The sequence below is a fragment of the Dermacentor andersoni genome, chromosome 1, assembly GCF_023375885.2.
Source record: "Dermacentor andersoni chromosome 1, qqDerAnde1_hic_scaffold, whole genome shotgun sequence".
Classification (NCBI taxonomy): domain Eukaryota; kingdom Metazoa; phylum Arthropoda; class Arachnida; order Ixodida; family Ixodidae; genus Dermacentor; species Dermacentor andersoni.
This window is the reverse complement of record NC_092814.1, coordinates 56,182,886-56,199,034: the sequence shown is the minus strand read 5'-3', so window position 1 is coordinate 56,199,034 and position 16,149 is coordinate 56,182,886. Positions and strand designations below refer to the sequence as shown.

Sequence of the window (16,149 nt, the reverse complement as noted above, 5' to 3'; positions counted from 1 at the left end):
GATGTGTATTCTCTAAAGAAAGCATGCAGTTATCTGAATAGATTGCGTTTAACTCTCACGAAGCACTATATCTGCGGTATTTGCGTTTTCTTAAAGAATAACATCTGAAGCGAATCGTAAAGCCCAAGCGTTCGTTCCCGCCAACGCGTCAAAGCGAGTAAAAACAACTTTTCTATTTATTTATTTATTTATTAATTAATTTATTTATTTATTTATTTGAGGTTCTCCATGCTTGCAACACGGTTTTTAGTAAAGGAATCCATGAAAATTCTACTACTTGCAGTCTTTTAACGTTAATTCTCGTCGTCGGTATTTCTTTATCTTGTTCCCCCTAATACTTTATAACTTGTCGCCAGCAGAGTGACGGATAAGAAGCTGTGACGACATCCCCGCGCTATTTCCAGCGGCATGCTCGCGCGTTAACTGAGCCTAGGGTGGTCTGCTCGCAGCCCACCACGATCGCCGTGCGCGGGGCACGAACTTGCCGGCGCATATATTTATTTTCTTGTACTTTTTAGCTTGCGAAGCGGAAGTGAGAGTGGGAGGCGTGTATGCGTTACATAAGCGCGCCATTCCCTAGCGTTGGGGAAAGCCCCGTCTTAGCGCAGCACATTCCCGCCGCAGGGGAGCATTGAACGTGTGCCGGCCATGGCGACACCAACACCGCGTCTTCCCTGCCCCGTGGCCAGAGAACCGTGTTCGCCGGCGTTCCCCAGATGGCGCTTGGCGTCGCGGGCGCTGCGCATGCTCGCGCTTGAAGGTGGGGGGAGGAGGGGGGGGGGGCGGCGCGCGCAGCCGCGGTTTCAGCCGCGGGCCGCCGTTCTGTGCCGCCATGGGGACTCTTGGGCACGCTGAGCAGGGTGTCTCGCCAGGAGAGCCCCAGGCGAGCCGCCGCGGCTGAACAGCGAGGCCGGCCCCCCCGAGGGATGGTGCGCTCGGCGCGGCGCGCTCTGCTCTAGGCCGCCGCCGCGCTGCCATGTCCACGCGCAGCCAGGACCCCGCCGCCGTGCCGCTGGCCGGCTCGAGCGGACTCCAGCAGCGCCGCTTCACCGGAAGATGTGCCGACCGTGCGGCTTCTCCCGAAGGTGAGTGACAGAACGAGAGCAGCAGCGAGGCGCGCACACCCGGCTCACCGCATTCCCGCGACTGCCGGCGCGCCGGTGCGAACGCGCGACCCGCGCGTGCTCGAGCGCGGCGCCGGAATCATGCGACGGTTTCGGTTTTGCTTCCGCTCCCCAACTTTTGACTCGCGACTCGATAGGGCCAGCGAAAACTGTTCGCGCCGGCTGAGAAGTAGTCTCTGACTCGACTTAACACGTGAGCTTACGAGACGGAAGCCGCAGAGAGGATTAATACAGGCGTGAAAATCGTCTTCGTACATTCGATGGTTTGCTCGCGCGTGATTCGACTTGTCCCGCGTTTTCAAAGCGCGGCGAAAGTACGGCCCCCCTTCTCTCTCTCTCTCCCTCGCGTTATAGGCGCGCGCTACGATTCACACAAGGAGCCACCAGTTACAATGAAAGCACGAACTGAATCACCGTGTCGGCACAGTATTACGTTCGGACAGTTACGTCGAAAAATTTATCGTGTTTTCTCTTTATCGCCGTAATCGGTCTCGTCATCCTTCTTTAACTCATCTGCATGGGCAGCCGCAGCCCATTTGCAGTGCCCCACACAACTAGATTTCAGATACGGCTTGAATGCAATTCTGTTAATACCGGTATCATTAGCTGAAATTACGGGAAATCAAAGCCGTATATCACGAAAAACGCCCATTCCAGTCGCAGAGTTTGCGTCGGCTACTTTCGGAAGTGTCCCATGACAGGCCTGTAGGCTGCTGGGAAAGGAGAGGGGGAGTTTGGTAGGTTACACAATTTCGCTCAGCGTAATTTACTGTGTCAGCTTCGTTTGTTGCGTGACCTTCAATGTTTCTGTCTATGTATGCGTTCTTTTATTTCCTTTTACCTCGCAACTGTGGCTGTTCCATGCGCATTCATTCTCACTCCACAGAAGTTAATCGCGGACACCTGAGAGCAGGAATTTGTATTGTGTATTCCAAATTCCTGATCCAGGTGTCTTCCTTTTCTAATGCAGGTGAGCTCGGGTCACTTTCGTCGTCAACTGCTTGTTAGTTGTATGGCGCGCGACTGTTTGACACGTTAAGCTGCATATGCTGTTGCGGCACGGGGTGAAAACGTTCCTCTAGGTGATAATTTATGAAGGTTACACTAAGAGCAGCATTTCGTGTGTTCGAGATCTATGAATGCCTTAAACGTAACTCATAACACTTTGAATCGCTACCCTGCGACGGAGAGAAATCTGATGCACAAAACCTGCCCCTTGTATTCTCAGAGACACGCTTGCGGCTAATAATGTTTAAATGGTAACCGCTCTCTATTCGCGCCCACCAGAAATGATTTCGGAAAGGTGTCAGATGTTCACTACTCGCGAAAGATTATTGTCTATAATACATGGCAGGAAACGCCAACATTTACGCAAGACGACGAACTGCAGTTCTGTTAGGGATAATGTGCTGTTTAAATCTCACTCATAGGGCTCCAATCGCTAATTTCACCTATGCGATAGCGCTCGTGCAAGAAACATGCACCTAGTATGCTAGAGCTGTCGCTATTTGTGCACCAGTATGCATTTTCCTGCCATGCTGATGAGTACCCACCGGGGTAAGTAAAATGTTAGTGTAATGTAAGTGTAACGTAAGTAAAGTAAGTAAACTCCAGTACGCCTTCTTGGGTCACCAAGGTTTAAATATATACCTGATAGTAAGCGGAGCTCATGCGCCCACAGCAAGCTGCAGTACACAAATTGCACGTTCAGTTGACTTAACTATTAAAAAGAAAAGCAAATAGCAAGCCCCTCAGTGACGACTTTAACATCGCACGGATAAGCATATTGAATGCCTAATCTTCTAGATTATACTTTTTGGTTTCGGAAGTGATTGCTACATTGTAAGCAGCCACATCAATTTTTGCATGTAACCCTGCCGTTTTAAATGCGGTGATTTCGGTGTCCTTTGAGCTGCAGGTTCAGCTATGACACTTGAACTCGTAGATATATTTGCAGATTTCTGGCATTTCCTAATTTAAAAATCAGACATCAAAGCACCTCTAACGGTTGCAAAACACTTTCGCACACTTCGCTGGCGTTGTACACACGTAGACGATTATAGCATGAACTCAGTTCAAGAACTTGAACATCTATTTGTAATTGGACGTATCTTACTAACACCCTTCGCGGTAGCTCAGTGACTATGGAAGTTTTGCTGCTGAGTGCGAGGTCTCGGGTTCGTAAAGCGGTCGTTGGGGTCGCATTACGATCGGGGCGGTAAAAACGCTCCCGTACTTAGACTCGTGTGCACGTTAGAGAATCTCAGGTGGTCGAAATTAATCTGGAGACACCTCCCCCATCACGTCGTCTCTCAAAGCCCTTGTGTTGCTCGGTGACGATAAATCTTGTAATTTAATATAATTTTATTCGATTTGAATTATCTTACAAACGTTTGGCGCTTCTTATTATACCGGCCGTATGTATCTTAGTGCCAGTGATCGCGCTTTTTACTCCCTGCAGTAATTAACCGCCGTCATTGCCTCTTTCACCTATCTCCAGCGGGAAAATCTTTCCGGGCATTGGTCTTCATTATCAGCGTCGTTTTCGCTATTGCTACACTCAGGAAGAAATGACTCGTCGCAAGCTTCCTGTACTCCCGCGCTTCCCAAGATGCGGCAGTTGTCCGAACACACACTTAAGCCGAGAAACTGAGAGCTTTGTCTATGGGGCAGCGGTCTAGATATAGACAGGTCTCGAGTTTGGCACCGAGCTTACATTAGCGCAGTATTTCTTCGCTTACTTATTTTCGCTTGCCCTTACCTGATGGCCGATGGGAAACCGAGCATGGTGAGACCGCGCGTGATCCATTAAATCGACGAGACTTTATGGCTGTTTTGGCGAAAACATTGATATGCACAAACACTGTCCTTGACCTTCGGGAAGCGTTTGAATCAATCAATCAATCAATCAATCAATCAATCAATCAATCAATCAATCAATCAATCAATCAATCAATCAATCAATCAATCAATCAATCAATCAATCAATCTTTATTAGCGATAAACAGCAGTCATACGTATGGTCAGGAATGCTACTATACTGTTTTTTCTTTATTTCTGCGTACATCTTTGGAGAGCCGGCATGGTTCGTGGCGCGGATGCAAGTTGACGTCCCCGTGCCTCTGCCGGGAATGGCGACTTCAGCGGCGCCTGCGTCTAGGAAGCGGACCGGCCTCCAGAGCGACACCGACGGCGATGACACCAGCGTCTACTCGCTCAGCAGTGAGGACTTCTCCGATGACGCCTTCGAGCTTGTGCGGAGCCGCAAGGCGAAACGAAGACACACCACCAGAGCATCCATGTCTTTGAGCACGCCAACGGTAGTACCAACTCAGAACACCGCAGTCAGTACGATTCTATTTGTACCAGAACTCGCTACCGACAACCTGAGGCGACTCAACAGACAGTCCGTATCGGTGCAACTTAAAGCGGTGGCGCCAAATCAGATAGCCGACGTTAGAGTCAACACATGAAAAAATGTGCTGGCTATCGACGTCACACAGGAGACTGCGCTGAGAAATTTGACTGAAGTTACAGAACTAGGTGGCGTTAAGCTCCGCTCATACATCCCCCAGAATAGTGGTTCAACTACTGGTGTCATCTACGACGTGGACGTCTCCATCTCCAGCGCCGACTTGCCGATTCTAGTGAAGTCTGCCGTTGATGGCGCCGCCATAACACATGTGTATCGCCTCGGCACATCCCGCTATGTGAAAATTATATTCAAGGGCGAGACCCTCCCTTCCCATGTCAAGGTGGGCCACTTTAGACACTCTGTGCGACCATTCATCCCAAGGCCACTACAATGCCGCAATTGTATGAGGCTGGGACACGTGAGTACCGTGTGCGAAAACACGAAAGTTTGCTCACACTGCAGCGAGCCCCACTCTGCAGCGAGCCCCACTCTGCACACTCTTGTGCAGCCACGGTTCTCAAATGCACCAATTGCCTTGGGTCCCATGATGCTGCCTCGAAGGACTGCCCCAAAATGAAGAAGTAAAAGGCGATCTTGAAGCAGATGGCGAGAGACCATTCGTCTCGTCGGGAAGCTGTTGCGGCCGTTAGAAAGCGACGCTCCCGACGCCGCCGGACTTCAAAGAACGCTGATGCCTCTATGAAGAGTACGCCTCATCCCACCACACCTCCTCATCTGCCCCCTAGGCCTGGGGCAATTCAATCTAAACCTGACAAGGACATGGCGGAGAAGAATACAACTTGGTCCTCACTACTAAAGCAACAGCCAAAGCCAGAACAACAGCGGAAGTCACAACCGAAGCCACAGCTGATGCCGCAGCCGATGCCACAGTCGGTGGTACAGCCGATGCCACAGCCGGAGGAGATGCCACAGCCGGAGGCGATACCGCAGCCGGTGCCACAACCGGAGCCGGAGCCACGTCAAGTGATACAGCTGCGCACGGCTGTAGAGCGAACAGCGCGGGTTCCTGACAAATTGCCCGAAGAAGACCGGCAAGTGGTTATGATGCTCCGGTCTCTGATGAATACCTTTCTAATGCTCTTAAATAACCTGCACAGTCCGTCAGCGCGAAGGGCAATGCAAGTGCTGGGATGCTCTCAATTCAGTACTTGCAACTCTTGAGTAAGCATCATGGCTCACCCGCATCGTTATATTCGCACTGAAGTCAGAAAGGCTGGGGTTTAGCTTAAAAATATACTGCCACGCACTGCAACGTACTGCTTACGCCCACCGGATCCTTGGTCTTCACTGGTGGCTTCAACGTGCATCACCAGCCATGAACCACCAAGATTGGCGGCAGCCTAACGTATCGACGGAGCACTTGCTTTGACTTAACTGATTTCCAAGCACTTTGCTGCGTGCACAGACAGTGTTCCCTCTATCCCGCTTTCCTCTTTCTGTTCCCCCTTTCCCTTCCCACAGTGTAGGGTAGCAAACAGGACGCTCGTCTGGTTGACCTCTCGGCCTTCCCTCTCTTTGCTATCTCTCTATCTCTCTCTACCCCATATTACCTTTACAGCTGAGAAACATCACTATAAATATACTGCCGCACACTTATGCATTCACGCAGGTCAAGTACGAAAAAAGGCGTGGAATGCCACATGCATATCGATAACGCGAAAACATGCACATGGACGCAATTGTTTTTGAGCAGCCCAGAAAAAAAAAAGGATAAATTTGGACTTTTTATTGCAACTTACAGTGCATCATTTCGTCCCTGTTTACTTCTGTACCCCCTACCCTCCCACAAAAAATATTCTAGTTAAGATAAACATTAGAGAGCGTCAATGATGCTGGGATTAATGCTCTTTCTTGAAAACAGATGTTTTGGCACATCCAGATTAGGCCCGTAAATCGAAATCACATCGCACTGTAAGGGCAATTTCTTTAATTGTATGCGTTCGCGAAACACCGTCATTTACTCTGCATTCTGGCAAACTGGCGCCTGGCTTCACTAAAACCACTGAGGTCACATTCCCTAAGGAGTTTTACTTCTGTTCACGGGCAGTCAGGTATCTTTCGTTTTTCCACAACGAGCTATTGATAGTTTCCCAGAAGTAGTGCAATTCACAATTTTACTATTTTGTTCTTCTTTGTACTGCAGAGCAGCAGAAAGGTTGTAATTTACGCTAAGCTTAGGACTCTATGCCTACAAGACAAAAAGGGGAACAAAAAAATACAGAAAAGATAGGACTTTTTATCCTTCACAGACATTAAAGCACATTTTCGATCATCAGAATCCACGAGCCAGGCATATTCTACACGACCACTTTACATATTGAATTTATTCGACCTTATTGATTTTACGATGTGCAGCACGAATGAATAGCCTATTAACTGTCCAATAGATTTTTACGTAATCGAAAATTGCCGCTAAGCTCTCCTTCACTTACCATTTTTAATATGTCAGCCAGTGATCTTTGTTGTTCCCTGTTACTTCAATGTTGTTCAATGTTACTGCACTCCGTCGAAGAGCTTGGTGAACATACGTTACTCGTTGCGTGATGTGCACATTGTTCAAGTGAGCTTTACCGATAGTTGTGCAGAAAGAAGCAATTTTATATAGTCGAAGAAAAGTCGTTTCAGTTGTCGTCTCCATGCATAACGACCAAGAAAAGTGTTTTAATTAGATATCGGTGTTTTCGTTCATTCAGCTATCCTACTGTCCACGACATTTCTATGCTTTTGCTACAATGTCGCGATGTGTTCGCATTCATTTGAGTATCTGGCGGGTTTGTGGGGGTGTGTTTGTTGCTTTAGTGTGGTCAATGTGCACCGCGACAAAAAAATATTGGGAAAACCTACTATAGATATTTGCAAAGGCACTTAGCCTATAGCGTAGACGAAGTGACCTAGCTGGGCTGAACAGTGTGGCTGGAAAGACGTTAGTCTAGATGCGCGGGTCTGAAGATACCATATGTTTAGCCAGGTCTCTGCAGTTCAGTTGCGCAACCGGTTTGCTCATCGTTGTCCTCATACGCCATCTCTTTTTGCACTTATATGTTCGGAAACTTGCTCCCCGGACATTGAAAATGGCAACGCAGCACTCATGGAACAATGCGTGAGGGCATCGCTGGCAGCTCGTGCGGCGCATATACAAACGCAGGGAACGAGCAACCCCTTGTTTAACCAAGTCGACCGGTGCTAGCTGGGCGGCGAGTGATCCCTTTCATGTTTCACAAGCGTTCCATTTCCTCCTGCGAAGATGCAGGCGAGACAATTTGCGTAGGTTGGCAGAGTTGGGCAGCCAAGCCCACAAGCGTCTGCCTGAACCAAGGACTCTTTCCTGCAGCCGTGGTGGTGACGCACTGTTTGCGATGTTTCAAGCATGCCGGTAAACTGCGCCGCTTCAGCATTTGTTTCTGTTGTCGTGGCTGAAGGACACGTGACTGGAGCACAGAGAACCGGGTGCAGGCGGGACGGCGCTCGTGTCGCTCGAATTCTTGTCACCACTGTTAGCAGAACACACACACACACGCACACACACACACACGCACACGCACACGCACACACACACACACACACACACACACACACACACACACACGCGCACACACGCACACACACACACACAAAAATGAAGAAAGTGAAAAGCGAAAAGGTACACGCGATGAATTGAACAAAGGAACCCAGAAATAGCGGGGGCAGCGGGAGTGAGAGTGGGAACTGGGAAAACGAACCGAGGAAACAATGACGTAGATAACAAATGAAGGAAAATGTGCCGAGAACTAAAACAAAAAGAGGCTGTGGACGGCAAGAAAACACGACGGAAGCCAGGGGAGATAGGCTACACAGCAGCGAGACCCAGTGCGCGCGGCTCGCAGTGGGCAAGGAACCAAGGAAAAACGAAAAACGCTCAAAATAGAGGGACCGGATTGAAACGGTAGCACGTCGAGATGTAGTGTTCCACTGGAGATGTTTTCTCTTCATGTAGCGTGCCGTCCATCGGCTCATTCTGTCACGCGGCCTTTTAACGTGGATTCATCGCACGTGATCCTTCGGACAACACTTGTATAATGGTTCGTTCCTATCCTCATTCAGTCCGAGTATAAGGCAACTGATGATTCAGAGTGATAAATTTCTTCCATAGGAAAGCCATGGATTTGCTCTCATCTTCTGGAAAAAGGAAAAGCGGTAAGGTAGAAGTATCTTCTGACTCCACTGAAATTTTAACGACAGTTCTCTCCAGTTGGGCCTCGACGCTTTAGGCACTCGATCAGCCAAGGCTGCATGCTTCTGGCTGCAAACGTTAGGTCTGCGAGTTTCATGTACCGTAAGGTAGCGGCTGTGTCTTGTGCATCATACCTGACGTACGCGTTTATGCAATTCTTAATTTCATTGAGAATCTTTATTTGCGATAAAAAAGAAGAATAAAAATAAAGCTACAGCTTTTGTTTTTATTAACAGATGTGTCGAAAAAGAAATGACAAGAGACGGCGAAAAAGATAGAAAGGTAACTGGCACATGTGGGGTAGGCACGATGTTATGTACTCTTTGTCATAAAGGTGCGAGCACCAGCTCTCTTTTTGCGGAAGCTCGCCAGCCTGTCGGTCCTGAGGTTCAGAATGAAACATTCCTGAGTGGAGTAGAGAGATATATATTTCTTTGCAGAAAGGCAGAGACGTTAGCCTGAGCTATAACTTGCTCTGACCTGCTACTCTACACCGGGGAAAAGAGACGGGAAGGAAAAGGGCTGATAAATGATGATGATGACATGAGGAATATGTGCGTATATACAAGTTCACACCGTTGTGGCGACCCTAAAGCCGTGCGTCGAGCCCAGTGGATTCAAGAAAGGCTATAGCGGCACTTGTTCTTAGGGCTGCGCTGTTTGCATTAGGCTAATGACCTAAAAAAAAAAAAAAAAAAAAACTCGTCTGATAGCGACCTCTTATCGACGTTTGCAATGGAAGAGACCAGTTGCTGTCGCTCTTTAGCTGTTGGGATAATGTTGCGGTTGGGTTGTTTTACTAAATATAAACATGATGATAAACATAATCCCCACTTTAGGCTTCCAAATTTATGTATTACAGATGTAAAAGTGTGGTAATTGTTGCGATCTCTTTACGAGCATCCAAATCTAGCTACAGCCACGTTTCTTTCTCCTTTGATATAAATACCTCCGTATATTGAACAGCCACGTTTTACTGTAATTATTTACCCGTGCTTTCTTTCGCGCCCTTGGGGTTTGTAAGATTAAATTAATAAGCACGCTTGTGACATTGCGGCGTTTAATATTAGAACAATCTGCAACTTTTTTAACATGTTTACTCGGTTCCTGTTATTGTTTTCTTCTTCTTCTTCCTCTTCTTCTTCTTCTTCTTCGACCCGCCGTGGTTGCTCAGTGGCTATGGTGTTGGGCTGGATGGGGGCGAAATGCGAAAACACCCGTGTACTTAGATTTAGGTGCACATTAAAGAACCCCAGGTGGTCCAAATTTCCGGAGTCCCCCACTACGGCGTGCCTCATAATCAAAGTGGTTTTGGCACGTAAAACCCCATAATTTCTTTCTTTTTCTTCTTCTTTGAGCTATGCATGTATTTCAGTGCGATGTTCTCCCCAAGATATTTTACAAACGGCAAATATCGGTTAACAAAACGAAAAAGAAAATAGAGCTCGGTGACTTCAGGGGTTCTGAACGTATTTAGTAAAACAGCAGTAAGGTTCCCCAATAGTCCCGAATGTTCCCAATTTTGTGAAAAACTCCCGCAATCCTGTGCAAACTCTCTGAAGTGCGTGTAACGAGGACAACCAGACGACACGAGAAAGGCGCAACAACGATGACTAGATGCAAATGATGACGAAGGTTGTATGCTATCACCGTCGTATGAATGGCGGGTAATGCGATATGGCGACAACTGCACGACGATGAAAACAACAAAAAACGACGGCGACACAGTGCCAAAGACGACGACAACGTGGCTCGACGATGACAACAACACACTGACATTGGCGACGACGGTAGTATGACGATGGTGGGGGCCAATGACAACGGCCCGATAATGATTACGAAATAGCGACGTTGCCAAGATAATTACGATGGCGACGGCACGCTGGCGCACGCCACGAAGTAGCAGAAGGGACAAAGAAAACCCTCTTTCGAGGTCTTATATGCTTTCGCAGTAAAGTGTTTCATATGATATCTGCAACCTATGCTAATTAAACGATGCGCGGATCACGGCACGATTACGGAAACCGTTTTTTGCGTGTGCAGTCTTAACTGCTATCGCAGCAAAAAAAAAAAAAAAAAAAAAAAATCTTTAACAGTACACTGCGACAGCCGCTTAGCGTCCTCGGCGCTTTTGAGAACGCATTGCTCGATGTAATTTTTATTACACGCTTCAGTGGCGTAACGCGATAGTTGCACAAGATGAAATGAAAAGCATTTGCTCTCGACTTCATTTTTCACTTCACAATCTCTGAAGAAACGCCAGGAAGCACGCACGTAGGAGCATTGAAGAGTTTGATTAGCTATTTGAAAGCGCGAGGAAGCCAGTCGGCAAACAGTTGAATTATCGCTCGTGTCCGATGGCGGATCTTGACACACATGTTCGTTCTCGTATGCTTTGCGGCGTACTTTTTTTAATGGGCGTTTCACCAACCGGCTTCAAGTATTTGAGTGAAACTGGGCGGACTTAGGGGGATTTTCGCGGACGCTGAGATCTCCGACGCAAGCGACGACGGCGATCGACTTCCTTCTAGTATGCATTGGCCCGCTTCGGCAAGCTTAGCGATCGTAAGAGCCTTCCATGAAGACAGACACGTTCTTTTTTCTCATCAGTCTGCGAAAAAAATGAATATGCGAACACTGCAAAAAATAAATACGCGTATGAATGTACGAGTACTACAAAAGAAATTGATCTCTATCTTACGAAAATCATGATCTATGTAATAATATCTACCAGTTCGTCAATATGCGCGCACAGCAAACTTAGGTCATAAGAGGTCATCAATTGATTTATTGATTTTGGCTTTTAACTCCCAAAAACGAACACATGGGTGGTGAGAGACGCCATAGTGGAGGGCGGCGGATTAATTTCGTTAATCTGGCGTTTTTTTACCGTGCACACCAAAGCAAGGCGCACACACATTTTTGCATTCCGACCCCATGAAGATGGATTTGCGGCGACCGGGAGTCGAACCCACGACTAAGGGCTCAGCAGCAAAACGCTTTGACCGCTAAGCCACCGCGCGGGAAAGGGGGGAGGGGAAGGCTCTATATTACGATCAAGGAAAAGAAAGGAGAGCGTGGTCTGCCAAAGGGTTTTGCTGCCGCAATCTGCCTGGATGCAGCAATCTGTACGCCTTGGTAGGGGCACGTTTCATTGAATAGAAAAGTTTCAGCCTCGTCTATTGGTAGTTTCTATCTGGGAGCGAAGGACAAGGGAAATATATTCAGGGGGGGGGGGGGGGTCAATATCAATGGATGCGGTGCATTTCAAAGCAACTGTGATTATTGACTCTTTAGCGCTGCCCTTCCAACAACAAAGACAGAAGCAAACTTCAGAGATTGCTTCTGCTCTAACTCATTTACTGCGACAGGAGCATTTTCTTACTGTGGAGAGCGCCATCTTGTTTAGCTTGCTTGCTTGAATGTTCCTCAAATAGCTTTTTGGTTAAAGTCTAAAAGTAAAAAAGAGAAAAGGAGGAGGAAGAGTAAGGGGAACATTAGCGACCAACAAAAAATTCTCTTTTCCCCAAATAATATGTAAGGGTGGTTTTGTGTACGTTCCTATGTTCATAGCAGACAAAGCACGCTTTACAGGAGAATAAACACTCTGCGTGGATTTGTTGGGTCGGGAGTGTGCGCGAAGAAATTATTATAGACAGCATACTACGCGACGACTTTAATCTTCCCTATCGCTAGTGATTTCTTTGTGAACACTAGAGCTTCCAGGCATAGTATGGGCTGTCAGTGTCTCCTTCCGGTTCACTGTCACTGCAATGGTACCGACACTATGTGTGTTCTATGTTTTCTGTCATGCGCGAACTGTTTTGGCGATACATGCTTTCAAATATGAGGCCTACATCAATAGGATCAATTTTGTCGGAATTTTTACTTATCTTTAAGACAAGTACTTAGGATGACATTCGTCATATTTTTTTGCCTAAAATAAATAATATATGTACGGAAGAATTGCACTTCAAACGATGACATCACGAGGCGGAGGATGGGTTCAGAATGCTGTAAGCTCAGAACTGCAGTGCTCTTCCATGCTGCAATTAAAGATGCTAAGGCAGTATTTATTCTATAGAGGACTGTTGACTCGTATGCGCGGGCTGTAGGTAAGCATGGAGTGGTCGCTGCTATAGGTGGCAGCGCTAACAATGCACCGTATGGCTTTTAGTACTCTTAACAGTCCTAACCACCCGATGACAAGAACTCTAGCGTATACATGGACAACATTCACGGTTCGGGAAGACTTAACATATCGTTGGTGCTGCATTCGAGAATGTAACTTCGCTTGTATGTTGATCATCTAGTTATTTGTCTTAAATCACACACATACCCAGAAACCCCCGCAGCTACAAGAAAACGCTTAATACAAATTTTGGGGGTGCTCATTCAGGTGGGCAGCGTAGTATTCAGCGACCAATATTAACATCTAAACATGCATTTAAACAATGAATTTATGACATGATTTAGCTTTTTAACGCTGGCTTGAGATGAAAACGAGTTGCTGCTCCTGCAACATAAATATAACCAGCAAACTAGTAATATGATATGTTTATTATATTGTAATATATAACACGTAGCGCAAAGATATCGTTTATCATGTGAGTGAGAACTTGAACTGAGTGTGGCAATTGACCAAAACATAAGCGAGTTCAGAGAGTTTTTGGAAATTCCGTGAAAGATCTTTTATGAGATGCGCCAGAAATAGCAAACACATAGCAGTAGTCCTTTACTGAAAGCTATTCACCTGCAGGGAATTTAGGACAACTTATGTGAATTGATCCCACATTTCTTTTTCGTGTGCTACGGGAAAGTGAACGCGGCGCAGAAAAGATTCACACAGAAATGAATATGACAAAACGTTCAAGCCTGATTTTTTGCATTTATGTCGAGAAAGATAAGGTTACATTACAACAAGCCGTGCAAGCTAGGTAAGCAAAAAGGTGCATTCATATATCTGAATGCGAAATTATTCAAGGGCGACATCTGCATTTCATAAATTGCTTTATGTGAGCTGTATTGACCAAAAATATTTAGAGGCTACGGGAATTTGTGCAACCTCTTTAGATGCGCAATTTTGTTCAAGTACAGATTATAAAAGAAGTTTCCAAGACTTGGTTTCTTAGTTTCAGCTGATATTTTTACAGCCATCGTTTTCTCTGCAGCGTTGCCCCCGAGGTGCAACGTTGAAAGATATACCAGCTCGTTTGCTCTTTGGTAAAACCTGCCTCGCCTGCCGCTGCACCTCGGCCATCTTTGCGCACCGCCGCAAAAGCCAATATCATTTAAAGCTCAACCCACCGTAACCACCTAGGCGCGCAATTATTTCGCAGCACCCTCAGCCCTTTCCTCCGGCTCCCAGGGGATATTTCCTTCTTCGTTTTCTGCTTTGACATCACTAATTAGTTTAGCCAACATGCGGCTAACAAAGACGCGCTACCAGCCTCAGGCTTGCCTGTTCGCGCCAAATATCGACCAGCAAAACGGTCGCGCGACCCGGGCTGGCACAGACTGCGCTGGGCTCCAGGAGCGGCCGCCGGGAAGGGCGCACTACGCACGTAACCGCCGGCGCGCGTGCTGTGCGCGTAGCTCGGCGCCATAAAATGAGAAGTCGATCCTTCGCCTCCTTTTCCCGCCTGCTCCTCTGGAATTCATACCTTTACAAACTGAAGCGCCGCTCGAATGGCTGCCCCGCGCGCAACGTGGGGGATTCCTTTTAGTGCCCATAAAGCGAGCGAACGCGAGGAGAGGGTTTTTCTGCACCGCAGAGCCGTGCACTGTACTGCCGCTGGTGCGACGCGTCTCCTGCCAGCGGCGAGCAGCGCAGGCCGCGTCATCGACTCTGTGGCCCGTGCGAGGTGGTGGGTGGGTGGGGGGGGAGGAGGGGCCATCCCTTTCCACGTGCTTCCTTTAGAGCCAGAAGCAGTAGCAGCGGCCCCCGCCGCAGGCTTCGTGTGGCGGCAGCAGCAGCCGCACGCGTCCTCATCGGCAGGGCGCGTAAAATGGGGACGTGCGCCGCAGCCCCAATGGGGTGGGGAAGAGGCAACGCGAACGCGCGCCCCGAGGAATGCGGAGGGGGGGGGCAATCCCCCCCCCCTTCCCATCATTTGTCTGGTGTGCCTCGGCAGGTCAATAAGAATCGTGTCTTGTATCGCAACCTGCCACCGGCCCGTGTACAGGGCCCGCGGGCTGCCACCGCTCCTTCCGTAGATGTTCGGTCGGGAGGAGGCTGCCTGCCCGCGTTTTTGTTGGTCTTGGCGTTTTGCTTTTCGTTGCGCGCACGCGCATGTGCGTTCTTCCGGTGAAACGAAACGCCGCAGAACTGGAGAAGCCATTTGAAGTGCGCGATCTCTGCGTGAGCGGCATAACGACGTTCGGGGCAAGGCAGGTGTTCTCCGCGAGAGCGCAATTTCATGGGGCGAAATTTGTTCCGTAACCCGACGGCTCGACCTAATACGAAACGGGGGCATTCAGAGCAAGCGGCGTCCATGAATCATTATCTGAGCCTCGTTCTCTCTGCTCTCAAAAACGCGCTCTTCGGGCGTGATTGAGCCACCAAAAACCTTGCCGATATCAATCAAAACGGTCTCCGGTATACGTAGGCCGGTCGTGGAAGTCGGTAACTTCAAAGATATCAGCTTTCGTAGTTCCCAGTATTCATCAGTACAGGAAGCCAGGAGAGAGAGAGAGAGAGAGAGAGAGAGAGAGAGAGAGAAGAGAGGATAGTTTACTAGCACAAAGCGATGTCGACGATGCGGTTGTCGAGGATCAGCCTGCCTTATTTTAAGCATAAAAGCTGTATGTACCGATTTCTGTCGGAACTACGACTACTGTTTCAGAGGAAGTGTTCAAGTAATAAAACTTTTTGTTTGGGAGCTGAAACTAGCGTTCTTTGTTTTTGAAAGGGAAACGAACCAAAGATAGACTTAGATTTGAGAGATGGTCGTTAAAGAAATGACTTACGACCTAACAAACTTATGGCTGTCATTCATTCATCGAAGCAAACCAACAATTTACGCCTGAGAATATGTCCGCCTACATTATACCATCGCGTTAAAAAGCTTCCTCATGAGTTTCGCTTGCTTTTCAAAGAGGTAACGTTGAAAGCGTGCGCTCAGTAAGTTGGTTTCCTTTATCCTTTCTCGTGCGGAGAAAAGAATCGCTATTAAATAACCGCTTTCCTTCGTTTAACTGTCGGGGCACGTTAGGAAGATACGTTGCGTCGCACTGCTGTCACGTTGTTGTGACGGCGAAAAATAAAACTGCCAAAAGTGCTCGGTAAACATTTAACTCGTTATTGGAGGAACTAGCAAAACAAGCAATACTCGAATCACAATAATAGCGGCGGGCGCAGTCGTCGGTCGTCAAGATCT

General features: G+C 47.8%; 1 protein-coding gene across 1 annotated transcript in view; it reads left to right on the top strand.

Annotated features, from left to right (window-relative positions):
* The first annotated feature begins 803 nt into the window (after nt 1–803).
* Nucleotides 804–16,149, top strand: part of LOC126544599 (Kv channel-interacting protein 4-like) — a 617,305-nt gene continuing 601,959 nt past the window's right edge. The window contains exon 1 of the mRNA XM_050192021.3: nt 804–1,085. Coding sequence (XP_050047978.1) covers nt 977–1,085 — 109 coding nt within the window. The 5' untranslated portion in view covers nt 804–976. The remainder of the gene's footprint in view (nt 1,086–16,149) is intronic.